The sequence below is a fragment of the Echinops telfairi genome, unplaced genomic scaffold, assembly GCF_000313985.2.
Source record: "Echinops telfairi isolate 266 unplaced genomic scaffold, ASM31398v2 ScPeMD7_655;HRSCAF=1070, whole genome shotgun sequence".
Lineage (NCBI taxonomy): Eukaryota > Metazoa > Chordata > Mammalia > Afrosoricida > Tenrecidae > Echinops > Echinops telfairi.
The window spans coordinates 11,768,752-11,782,336 of NW_022104553.1; the positions used below are offsets into that span (position 1 = coordinate 11,768,752).

General features: G+C 45.0%; 1 protein-coding gene across 1 annotated transcript; it reads right to left on the reverse strand.

Moving 5' to 3' along the window:
• Nucleotides 1–222: 222 nt before the first annotated feature.
• On the reverse strand, nucleotides 223–8,508 carry LOC123522014 (HLA class II histocompatibility antigen, DO beta chain-like). The gene is made up of 6 exons (XM_045292968.1): nucleotides 8,424–8,508; nucleotides 2,719–2,988; nucleotides 2,008–2,289; nucleotides 1,251–1,361; nucleotides 943–974; nucleotides 223–583 (listed from the first exon to the last, which is right to left on the reverse strand). The coding sequence occupies exons 1-6, from the start codon at nucleotides 8,506–8,508 to the stop codon at nucleotides 545–547; spliced, it is 819 nt and encodes a 272-aa protein (XP_045148903.1). The 3' UTR covers nucleotides 223–544.
• Nucleotides 8,509–13,585: the final 5,077 nt, after the last annotated feature.

The following is a 13,585-nucleotide window of genomic DNA, read 5'->3' on the forward strand; positions in this document are numbered from 1 at the left end:
GAGAGGAAATGTTCTGAGAATGATGAGGACAATGAATGTACAAATGTGCTTTACACAATTGATGTCTGTATGGATTGTGATAAGCGTTGTATGAGCCCCTAATAAAACGATTTTTTTAAAATATATATATATACTTTATGCAGTTATCTGTATGTCTTTTATTCTAGTTTTTTAAAAGGTGTAAAATAAAAACAAAGAAACAACTGAGCATTTGTCCTCTGAAGACGCTGGGGGCTGCAATTGGAAAAGAAAAACATTTGGGGGTAACAATAGATAAGGCCACCAAAAAGTAAACTGTTTGGGACTGAAAGGAAGGTGGACGGGGGGTTCTAGACAATTCCCTTAGAAACAAAAGCGTAATAAAAAGGCAAGTTGCGGGAAGAAGGGCAGAAGAGTGGGAGATGTGTGATTTCAGAATGCGTAATTTGTAGAACCAGTCCCGGCTTTCCTTAGGGATTGTAAAAAAGATTCGACCCCATGAAAGTCTTTGACCTAGTCTAATGCCTAAGCCACTTCGCACTGCATCAGGATCCCAGGAGAAACTTCAGTTGGCATGACTGGATGGGAGAACACTTCTTGAGCCCTGCAGGAACAATGGTAAAAGTCTCATGAGGCACCCACCCTTCCTTTTCAGGGACCCAGGAGCCCGGGTGGTGTAGTGGGTTATGCGTTGGGCTGCTACCCACAAGATGTGCCGTTTGAAGCCACCACATGCTCTAGAGAAGAAAGGTGAGGTTTTTCTACTTCCACAAAGTCTGACAGTCTCGGAAACTCACCGGGGCAGGTTTACTCTGTCCTATAAAATCTGCGAGTCAGAGTGGAATGGAAGGCAGTGAAACCAGAGCCAAAGCCAGCCTATATCTCATTATCCCACTGATGTCATCTTGGCCAAAGACCAGGAAGAGGATCTGCCAATCACAGGCCAGAAGTAAAATGCACTACCTCATCATGAAGCTGCGGAGTCTCCACATGTCCTGGAGGAAAAAGAGAGAATGCCCCAATTAGGACCAAAGACGTATCATTATGAAGGATGATCTGTAATATCTGAATTCCGTAACTATGGGCACCCTCCAATGTTTCTGACTTTGAAAAGACTCTGCCAATGCTGAGTGGAGACCACTTGATTTGGGTTGGGTTTTGGTTGGAATGACACCTGAGTGGTAATCCTTCTGAGATCTTGGGCACTGGAGAAGGTCAGGGGCAGGGGAAGTCAGGTGGTAGATAGCAGGTACTTCGCAGAGCCTGGTTACCTCTCTGAGCCTTGAGGCGAATGCAGATCCCCACGAGAAGGAAGAGTATCCCAAACAGGAAGGCTCCTACTCCGCTTAGTATCTTCCTCCAAGAATATTCAGATTGAGCTCCTACAGGAAACGGATTCTAAAGTCAGAAGAAGAAAAAAAGAGGAAACAAACTCCCACTCGCTGATGCGTCTTCCTGCCTGTCGAAATGGGCCAACCACTGCCACGTCCTGGGTTCTGACTCGCCCCAACCCTGAAGGGCGGAGAAGGGCCCCAAAGGGTCCCCAAGGCTGCTGCATCTTCCTCCCACAGAGAACCACCAGCCATCTGGCTAGCCCTTAACCACTGCCCCACCAGGGTTCCTCCAGAACCTGCGCTGGGTGCCAAGTTCAATGCTACCTAGAGAAGGAATGGACTTAGAAATGGCTCCTTGAGTCTCAGGTGTGCACACAGAAAGTGATCTCCCGTCTGTTACTGCTCCTTATAGGCTGTAAGAATGCTCCCCTGAATACTAGGACTACCACATCTTTTTCCCAAGGACACTTGCCAAACCTTTGCACCTTTCAAAAGTACAGGATAAACGTCTTCTATGCCTACTTCCACACTAGCCCAGGGCCTCCCGCTCTCTGCCACTACCCCAGGTTGGGAGCAAGGGAGAAAGGGTGTGGTGAACAAGAAAGGTGCAGAGCTGACAGAGCCCCCCCCACCCCTGCCAATGGAGTGGACTTGATCCTGAGTCAGGCCCCAAGAGTACAAGGAGCTGACTCACTCCACTCCACAGAGACAGGGCTCAGCAGGCTGGAGTGGTTAACAAGGCAGGTGTAGACATCTCCAAGTTCCGGGGTCATTTCCAGCATCACCGTAGTCTGAAAAGTCCAATCTCCATTTCTGATAAGGCCAGTCGACACGACTCCAGCTCTCTGTTCTTGCCCATTCTGAAACCACCTGATGTCAATGTCCCCTGGATAGAAATCTGTCACAGAGCAGAGCAGCAAGTTGGGGTGCTGCAGAGACGGGGTCTTCTCTGGATACACCATCACTTCTGGTTGCACTGGGAGGCGAGAGAAAGGTATGCATTGGGAGGGGAAACCACTGTTTCTGTAGAAATGAATCTCTGTCTCTAATCTCATCCCAGACACCAGTCAAAGCAGGAAGAGTGGGAACATCCCAGCCCCAAGACTCAGGCACTGGTTGTGCCCATGTCCCAAGAAGGCCCTCACACCATTCCATAATTGTCTGTTTGATGAGAATGCACAGTCTTTAAATCCCTGAGGGCTTTAAAGGTCTGCTACCCAGACCCCAGGAACTTGACCTAGGAGATTAATGAATGGGTCACTTTTGAGAACAGAACGCACATACTGATCTTCCTCCTTATAGCCTTCTATCCTAAAGCAATTGCCGAAGTGAGGCAGATGGATCGTGACCAGATTTACAAGAAGCGGTTTCCTTGAACCCCACCAGATCCCATCTTCCACCTCACCTCTTCTCCCGACTGTGAAGGGAGCTCCCAGTTTATAGTTGTGTCTGCAGAGCGTATCCACAGAAGCTCTGCTCCTCGCCAATATGTCCGTCCGGTTGTTCCATAGCTCCGCATCAGGTCTCCCCAGCTCCGTCAATGCCACAAACATCCCCACGTCGCTGTCGAAACGGGCATACTCCTCCAGGTTAAAGATGAATCTAACAACAAAATGCACCTTTTCCGTCCCGTTGGTGAAGTAGCAGTCAGCCTTCGCCTGAATCACAAAATCTTCTGAAAACAAACAAAACCGAACAGAAAAGAACCATGAACCAGCCTTCACCTCCAGAAAATCCATGTCTGGTAAATGGGACCAGAGCACAAAGATTTGAGAGGCAGTCTTTGAAAGTCTAAAGGTGTCTTGGGTGGGTTGGGGGCCAGTAGACTGCTCCATTCCGGACTGCAGGTAGAACAGTGGGGACCTGTAGGAGGTGAGCCTCTCAGTCACCAATGCTGAGCCCTAGAAGGGTCTAAGTGCTGTTAGGGAAGCAGGTGGTGGGATATGGATCCCTGAAAGAATATGGGACTGGTCTGATGGATTATAACAGGGCCTGCTAGCCATTTAACCAAGAGCTACCCATCGACTCTGGGTCAGGACAACAGTTAGGCTGGGAACTATTCATATGTTTGTTTGTTTGTCTGTTTGTTTTGATGTCTATCTATATAAGATAGGTAGGATAAGCAATTCCACAGCGAAGGGAGAAGGGACCAATGATTGGGGTGGAGGTGGGGGTGGGGGCTCGGAGGGGAGGAGGCTGGGATGGAGAGGTGAATGATGAGTCAATAACAACAGGGACAGGGGACTAGCAAGGGTTCTAAAATTGATGGTGAGGAGAGTGTAGCATTCAAGAGGAATTACTGAGAGGGGAACAATGGGTAAGCACGATAGTGGGGCAGGAGGACAGAAAAATGAAAAAGAGGAAAGAAGAAGAAAGTAAAAATTATATATGTATAGGTTTAAATATATATGGAAATATATAAAGATAGGTATATTTGTCTATGTATGTATAGATATATGTAAATACAACAAGGCAGTAGATGGACTTTGGGCCTCTGCTAAAATCTTACCTAAGTACAAGAATGGTTTATTCTAATAATGTGGCACTGTATGATACTTCCCGACACAATCACTGAAGACAGAATGGGTGCATAAGCAAACGTGGTGCAGAAAGCTGATGGTGCCTGGCTATCAAAAGATATCGTGTCTTGGGTCTTAAAGGATTGAAGTTAAATAAGCGGTCATCTAGCAGGGAAGCAACAAAGCCCACAAGGAAGACGTACACCAGCCTCTGTGATCATGAAGTGTTGGTGGGAAAAGGGATCAGAAGTTCAAAACAAGCAACCAAATCGGTGTGAAGGGGTGTGGACAAAGTGTAGCCCCCAAACCCACCTGTAAGATAATTGGACAGTCCCTCACAGAAGGGCCACATGGAAGGGATGATATATCCAGGGAGTGATATAGCACTGATGAAACATATAACTATCCTCTAATTCTTTACTATATGGTCTTATTATAATGGTCTTTGTTTTAACTCATTAATCTTGTTAGACCTACATATGTTCATGTGTATAATTAATAATGTTTGATGCATGAAAGCCAAGATGGATAACATTTCAGAAACAGTAACATGAGTAATGATTTCCTGAGGGTTACAGGACTGGGGGGCAGGAAGAGGGAGCTGATGGCAATAATGACTGTATAACCCCACTCGAGGGGACTGAATAACAGAATTACAGGTGAATGGATACATTGGATGGTATGAGACACAGAAAATAATAATAATAAAATATAATAATAAAGCTTCCTGGGTGAGGAGGGAAGGGATAAAGGGGAATTGATATCAAAGCGTTCAAGAAGAAAGAAAATGTTCTGAAACTGATGGTGGTAGCAATTGTAAAATTATGCTTGATCTAACTAAAGTATCGATTGTCATACTATCTGTAAAAGCTCCCAATAAGATCATTAATAAATAAATAAACTATCTAAACTAGGCGCTTCTCCCCATAGATCCCACCCTGATTCCTCTTAGCAAAATGGTCTTCATGCTAGAAGACACCCGAGGCCCATCCTACCAGAACAGCCAAACAGGAGGCACGTAGCCTAAAGCTGAAGCCAAAGAGAACGTCTCAGGAGAGTCAGCTTTCATTCGTTTATTCAACGAGCTTTGATTGACTATGCCAGGCACTTAGCACTGTGGCAGAGTGGTTATGTGTTGGCCTGGGATCTGCATGACAGGCAGTTCAAAACCACCAGCAGCTCCGCGGGAGAACAGACTGCGGCTTTCTACTCCCATGAACAGTTACAGTCTCGGAAACCCACAGGCTGTCGCTGTGAGTCAGCATTGAGTCCATGGCTGTATTAGTCTGGGTACTTTGGAGAAGCAAATCCACAGCGACTCATGTATAAGAGAGAGTTTTATGCAAAGAAAATGTGCATCACGAAAACATCCCAACCCAACGCTGCCCAAGCCCACAAGTCCAACATTAACCCATACCCAACACCAGTCCACAAAGTCCTCCACCTCACAAAACAGAGGCAATAATGCCGACTGCAGGAGGAAAGCTGAGTCAGTGAACGTGTAAGCATCTCAGCACTAGCAGGGGTCTCCACATGGCTGCTCCAGCACCCAGGGCTGCATCGGGATAGGTCCATGTAGCTTCTCCTTGGGGATGTCTTGTAGGAAGTCAATCTTGCAAGCTGAAGCAGGGAACTGCTAAGGCAGCTTGCACCCGGTGCAACCATCACAAAACAAGAGACCCGAGAACTAGAAAGGCGAGGCTTCACCACCCATTTATCCCTCCACCTTTCAACCAGCCCCACATGTGATTATGGGCCAGGCTGGCACAATTAACTAACTCAATGGCAGTCAGGTTGGTGTGGTTCAGGCCAGACACTGGGCTAGGCTTCTCCCGGGCAAGCTTTCAGAGGGCTAGTATTTTCACTCCCTTTATCACAAAGTCAAGAAGCTTCATTCCCACATAGAATAACGCAATGAAATCATTCGGTAAATTATTCTGCAAAAAAAAAAAAAAATAGTGGAGGGGATGGTAAAGAGGTAAAGAAACACAAAATAGGAGCATGAGAGTGTAAAATTAACTTCCCTGCTACCTTCCACGCACTGTGAATTTTCTCCCAGAACTTTGATTTGGGGTCTTCTTCTTCTTTAGATACCTCAGCCCCTCCATCGGCTCTAACCATTACTTCTACTGATCCTGAAAAGAAAGCTAACATTAACCCCCAGTCTGAAATACCTTTCGTTATTATTACTATTACTATCAGCATCACCATTGTGATCCTCCATACCTTTCATTCTAGCGTTCACAATAGCATGATGCTAAGGAATATATATCTATGAGGTGAGTTTAAACCTTCCAGGATTTTGCTAGCAGACGCTATCACTAAAAACGGTATAAACAAAAATTCAATTCTATTTTCCATTATGGTTTTGTTTGTAACTCACCTTGCTAATCTTGATACTGATTAGTTTAAGCTAGGTACTGAATTCCATATACGGTGCCACATTTCTAATTTGCTCACGTTGCCAAAAGTGACTCAACTTTCCAAAGCATTTTTACTAAGTTTCACTTTTCATAAGAATAAGTATGATTCTCATTTCTATCCCTCACTCACTGCCAAAGCAACTCACGGCCACCAGCTCGTAGTGAGGAACAAGGTAGCCCCGTCCCTGTGCGTTTCCGAGACTGGAAGTCTTTATGGGAGTAGAAAGCCTCATCTTTCTCCCTTGGAGCAGCTGGTGGTTTCAAACTGTCGACCTGGCAGTTAGCAACCCAACAAGGAACCACTATGCCACTAAGGCTCCTTCTTATAGCATAGAATATAGTACTTGTATTAGACTTGAAGAACTAGTCCTTTTTTTTTTAAGAGAGAAAAACTGGTTACTCGTCTAAGTTCTAGTGCTGAATCAGCTGCAACAATGGGCTCAAATGCAAGAACAACTGTGAGGATGGTGCAGCATCAGGCAATGTTGTGTTCCGTTGTTCTCAGGGTTGCTAGGAGCTAGAATCAACTTGACTATATCAAGTGCTAGGTCAAGTCGTTTTACCCGGAAAAGACACTTCCCCTCCCTGGACCTGCTTGAGCCCATTGATAAAAATGAGTTTGAGTTTACATCCAAGAGCATCAAGCTTTGTGAGTTGTCAACGCCACAAACATCCACATGCCCGTGTCAAAAAGCATAGTCTTGAGTGAAAAGACACACAGAATATAATCTAAAGCCCAAAGACATTTATTAACATTTTAATATGCAAGGAGAAAAACAATACTGCAAATTTGACATACCAGACTCATTCGAATGGAAATCACTGGCAGGGGAAAACAATGAGAATGGAGACTTTTTAAAAAGTGTCCTTATTCAGATCGATGACTAGAATATGCTGTAAACTCAGTAGGCTCAGTGGGTAAGATTAATTCAATTCCTATTCAATTAAAAACAACAAAAACCATGAAGGTACATTCACACTGACTTACTATTGCAGGTTATTCGGTGAAGAGCTTTGGAAAGAAATGGCACTGGAAGCTTGAAAGATAATTGCCACTGATCTCTAATGTACTTGACTTTCTAAATGCACAGATTACTGAGCAGAGGCAAAGACAGGGGCATGCTTCCTGGGTTCGCCCCACTCATCGCTCACCGAGTAACTCATTTCAGATGAAGCTACAATCTCCAGCTGCTCACCATTTCTAGTTTCCTCTATTTCCTCTTACAGTCTGAATCAGGAGAAGAAGGAAAAAAGTTCCGAATGTGTAGACATCATTCGTGACGTCTTTTCCAAGTGTATTGTTTAATGGACAGTATAAGGTCAGAGTGGTTTCTATTCTCTAATTGTAATTCTCATCTCCCACCAGGTCTGTTCCTCTTTTGTCATTTTAAGACCTTGACATTCAAAGTGGGTTCTGCTCTTAGCACATCACATCCTGTTTTCTGCTGATAAATAATGTGTTTTTGTGGTCTAAGATTGTGTCCTACTGGTATAGCTTGTCTTCTCAGCGGGAAAAAGACCAATGAGAAAAAAGCATGTACCAGTAACCGGAGGAAAGGGATTCATGTATCCAAGTTCTCAAAGCTGCTTAGCATAATTCTGACCATATAAGAGAGGCTTAACAAATGCCAGAAGAAATAACCTTTGTGTTCAATTTCTTTCGTGCCCAGTTGGATACCCCAACTGAACGCATATAGAAACAATAACAATTAGAGAAAATCCCCTGGCTGTAGAAGGGCAACTGCTCTCAGACTGACTCCAGATGTTATCCTGCTGGGTGACTGAGAAAGATCCAGTAAAGGTTCTAAGCAGAACAAACTGTTTCCCTTCCTCCTGCCTCTCTGCTCCCGGAGTCTGTGGCTTGGACCCAGAAGTCTTTTTGTCTCAGCTGCCCATTGTGGGGGAGCAGGCGAGGGGGGGGGGGGAGGGGTGGGGGAAAATGAGGACCTAATGGGGGGGGGTTCTGTCAAAGAGCACTGCTCTTTGAAGGCTGAAGTCATTCCAGTCTGGCCTGTGACCCAGAACTACAGAGAAAGGCAGACTGCCCCCACCCCCACCCACCAATAGATGAGCCACAAAGAAGAGGGGGGGAGACAGCGAGAAGAAGAAAGCTGAAAGGAAGGGAGGGAGGGAGAGAGGGAGGGGGGAAGAAATGGCTGTGGGCTTACCTGGAGAGTCTCTACCTTGAGTCACAGAGGAATCCCACCTGATCAGAATCACTAAGAGAGCCAGGGAAGCCCACCCAGAGCCCATTCTGTCGAAGAAAAACATGAACAGTCAAAACAGGTGAGCCTCCTCAGAACGAAGCTTGCCCACACACAACTCAGTTGAAACGTGTGCATGAAGAAGATCGCTAGCTTGCCCCTCTCTTCAGCATCGGAAACTCCTCGGGTCTCACACCAATCAAGACCGTAGAGTTTTGCATCATCAGGTGCTGGGTAGAGTCCTTTCAGAGAGTCATGAAAGAACTCAAGATCTGCTTACCTACAGAGTCCCTGGCAGGAGTTCAGGTGTAAGGAAAATGGACTGGAGGGAGAAGACAATAAAATGCCTTCCGTAATAGGGGGGGTCCTAGAAGAATCTGGCAGTGCTTATTGTGTATGGTTTCCTCCTCTTTAGTACTGTTCCCGCCCTGTTCTGACCAACCGGGTCTCCTGCCTATGGCGTGAATGGTACTGCAACGAAACGTATGCAAGTAAAAAGGATGGTTCTGAAGTCCGTGCCTTAATGTGGGTTGGTAAAGGGCATAGAAGAAGTAGGAGAGAGAGAGAATAAGCAGAAGAATGAAACTCCCTGTAAGCTGGGAGAGCTTATCTCTCTCACACACACACACACACACACACCCACACACACACACCATACAAGGAGTAAGGTTATCAAAAAATAAAGTGCTACTGTGTTAGGTGGGGTTCACTACAGAAATAAGTCCAGGGACCCGCATATCTGTGTGTAGGGGAGAGCTTATCAAGTAAGCCTTATGGACAATCTCTTTTGAGAGGTTGAAACATATATCTTCAAAAGAGAAGACACCAATACTCACAAAGAGATGGTCATTTTTTTATCCCAATCCTAATTCAAAGGAATTTCATTGCTGATACTTAAGATAACTGTAGCCATGTCCAATGTCGTCACTCTGAATAAACTGGATTAATGATTGGGGGGGGGGAGAACTAATTATCTATCAAGCAAACAGCCCAGCCCTGTCCAGATCCAGTCCGTAAGTCCGATATTAGTCCTTAAGTGTGATTCTAGTCCTCGGTCCCGCTCCAGACTCACACAGCCACATGCAACGATGCAGAATGCAGGAAGAGCACAGGCCGGTGGTTGCAAACTCTTGTAGATCCTAAGGTGGGGGCTGGATCACAGGGGTCTCAGGTCTCCGTGTGACCGTCCAGCAGGAAGATGAAAACAGAGAGGGAGGGTGACCTGCCTCCAGAGAGCCCAGAGAGCCATTTAGATCAGATTGCCCTCCAATCAAGCTGCAATCTGATTGATAGGCTTAATTCTGCCCACATGTTCCTACAGGTGCCATATTGGCACCAAAAAAATCAACCTAATTATCACAGCTACTAAAATGTTTGAGAGTATGCAAAATAAGAAAATGTTCTGTTTTGTCATTAGTGGGACACTGATGATTTTCAATGAGATAGCCATGTTAAAGGTGGACACCTTATTTCTGGAATGAGAAAATGAAGGCAGAGGTGTAAACAGTCTTTAAGAATGTGGGAAGTAAATGCGATGAAAAAATGAGATTCTCACTTGAGAACAAAAGCAACAAAAATGAAAAAATATATTCAAAATAGAGAAGATGTTAAGTGGAAGGCATCTGTGGGCAGAAAACTTTGAAGATAATAAACAGGAGAAAGGAGAACTACAGAATGAAATAAAATCCAAAGAATAAGAGAGAATGTCCGGCATAAGGATGGAAACTTTGGAATGTCTGAAAATTTTAAATCTGCACTTTTTATCAGTATTCTTCTACAGAATCTTTGATGGACATATTCTAACGGTGTCACCTTTTAACACACTCTGAATCCTACCCCTAGTTAAGGTGGCATGCAAGATCTGGAATCTGACCCATCAGAAAAATAATTCCTCTCCCCTGGAAGAGCACAGCACATAAAGAAAAGGGTACCACGGTGTGGAAGACATGACCAGAATTCACCATCACCCTCCATTTCTTCAGCACCATCCAGACTTCTTGTCTGTCCGTCTGTCACACGGCGGTGGCTTGGGAGCTGTGATGCTGGAAGCTGTCTCACGGGTATTTCCGATCCCAGCAGGGTGTCCAAGGTGGACAGGTTTCAGCAGAGCCTCCAGACTGTGAAGGAGGAATAAGTTGTCCATGTCTCAGGAATTGGTGACTGAAAGCCTTGTGAATCGTGGCAGAACGTTACAGATATCACGCGGGAAGATTCACCCCTCCAGTTGGAAGGCATTCAGAACGTGGCTAAGGGAGAGCTGTTCTCCACAATGAATGTGGGAGGTGGGAGGGAGCATTAGAACTGATTGTGATGATGTGTATACAACTCTTTTTAAATGTGATTTAACTTTGGAAGTTTCTGCTATGTGAACATTATGGGTTTTTGTTTTGTTTTTTTAAATGAAGAGCTGTTACTAAGGGCTCAAGTAGAAAGAACATATTTTGAAAATGATGATGGCAACAAATGTACAAATGTGCTTGACACAATGGATGGTTGCATGGCTTGTGATAAGTGCTGTACAAGCCCCGAATAAAATGATTTTTTTTAAACTACTCAAAAAATAAATCAAACTTGTCCCATGGCTACCAAGAGTGAAATGGAGGGTGTTTTGCTGTGCATGTTTTTGCCACAGTTTAAAAAAATAATTGCATGGATAAGAAGGAAGAAGAGTGTGTTCCAGACTTGACTGTGGTGATGCGTGTACAGCTCTTCTTGAGGTGATTGAATTATGGAGTTGGATGACATGTGGATGAAGTGCCAATCAAACTGTTTAAGAGAGACACAGCTGCTCTCTCAAGTAGATCAATTATAATGATGTGGATGGAAGAAACCTGTCGGGAATTTCATTTTCTGATGGAGCATGACTCAAAATGAAAAGAAACCATTGCATTAATAATCACAATGTGGAATGTACAACGTATGAATCTAGAAAAATGGGAAGTCATCCAAAACTAAATAGAACACATAAAGATAGATCCCTAAGGTACTGGGGAGCTGAAATGGGCTGGTTTTAACCATTTTGAATCAGACAATCTTATGGTCTACTGGGCCGGGAAAGACAAATTCAGGGGGCATGGTATTGCAGGCATCACCTAGACGGGCACTTCCAGATGGGTATTGAATTACAGTGGGGCCTGGGATAGGATAATACCGATACAGATCCAAGGAAATCCAGTCGATACAATTATTATCCACATTTATACACCAACCACTAAAGCTAGTGATGGAGAAATAAAGAAGTCTACCAGCTTCTTCCGTCTGAAATTAATCAAGCATACCGTCAACATGCATTAATAATTATTAGCAATTGAAATACGAAAGTTGGAAACAAGGGAAAAGGAACAGTGCTTAGAAAATGCGCCCTTGGGGATAAAAACAAAGCTGGAGCTTGCACCATAGAACGTTGCAAGACAACTTCTTCATCGCAAATACACTTTTTCAACAACACAAACAGTAACGACATCGATGAACTTCTCCAGTTGGAATGAACAGAAATCAAATCGAACACATCCGTGTGAAGCGACAACAGAAAAGCTCAATATCCGTGGGGACGGCCGGTACTTCGGACGTGTTATGAGGCGAGACCTGTCCTTGGGAAAGGACGTCACGTTTGGTAAAGTAGAAGGGCAGCAACAAAGAGGAAGCCCCTCCACAAGATGAACGGATTGACACTGTGACTGCAGCAAGGGGCTCAAACATAACAACAATTGTGAGGCTGGGCAGGAGCAAGCACAGTGTTTCATGCTGTCAAACAGAGCGTTGCTATGAGTAGCAGCCCCCTCAATGGCCCTTAAAATCAAGACTTCCTAGTCCCCTGGGACTATGTGACCTAGTTCTGACCAATGTGAGCAAAAAGCTTCTCGTCTAAGCATTGAACTACCAGTGTGTAATGGTCCTCTCTCCCCCACCAAGAGGATCTGCTGTTACATTGATGGATCAGCGTGATAACAGCAGTTCTTATCAGCTGAGTTATTAAGAAGGACAGCTGCCCTCGAGCATCAGCCAGACCTACAGTACGTTCTGTACAAATGAGAAATAACATCCGGGAATTATGAACTGGAGTTTATTTAGCCTGGCTTCACTTAATCGAACAAAGAGAGAACAGGTATAAGAGTGCGGGCCCTTCCCCCGCCCCCACGTCACACAAGCTAAATTGAAGATCCATGAATTAGAAGCCTGACCACAGACAAGAAAGTGGTAGACTCTAGACATCTGTGGAATATATGTTGGGGGGAAAATGTGTGTGGGGCTGAGTAAGAAGCTGGTAATCAGAGAGAGCCTATTAAATTGTGTGCAAAAGGGTATGGACGACAAACAGCAGAAGCCCAAAATACATTTGCAGGATCTGTTAGGTAGCTCGAGACAGGGACCAGGGTGTCCCTCTCCATGCCTGGAAGCCACCACCACCGAAGGTTGGAAGCCTTAAAGACTAACTGGACTTGCTCCAAATTCAGGCCCTAGTCAGGTAGGTGGTACACCTGGGTGGGCCCAAACTAGGCCAGGTGGGCTTAATTCAGCCAATGGGGTCAACCAGTACCATTGACCATGCCTCCCAGCTGGAGGCCCTAAAGGCCGGAACCTCAAGACCACCGCCCTTCTCTGCTTTCCACTTGGCTATGCCCCCTCTCTCTCTCTGGCCTCAGGCCACCACGTGTGGGTGTGCAGTCCCGTGAGTTGCCCGTATTCAGAGACGGTGAAACCTAAAACTTCTTCTGTCCTTCATAAGAACTCACTTGGATCACAAACCAGGCTTCAGCATGAATTCTTTCTCGTGTGAAGCCAAGAACCGAGGTATTTCCCACCTGAGAAACCTAACAGATCTGCACAAGGAATAAGCCTCTGATTTCCAAGTCTAACTGTAATTGGGGGAAGAGAAGAGCCTGGTTATCAGACAGCGAGTGGTAGAGAGATGACTGTAGTAGATTAAAATAATAAACCTGACTCGAACGGTTAAAACTTTGTCACTTGATCTCCCCTCTGATACACTTTGGGCCTAATCTGGGTTTTAATATGTTCTCTCTGTTGTATTTTGGCATTGTGGGAAGCCGCCTTGGATCTTTGTTATGTGCTTTCCAGTATAGGAAACCCAGGATAGATAAACCTATAGAGATAACAACCAGAATAAG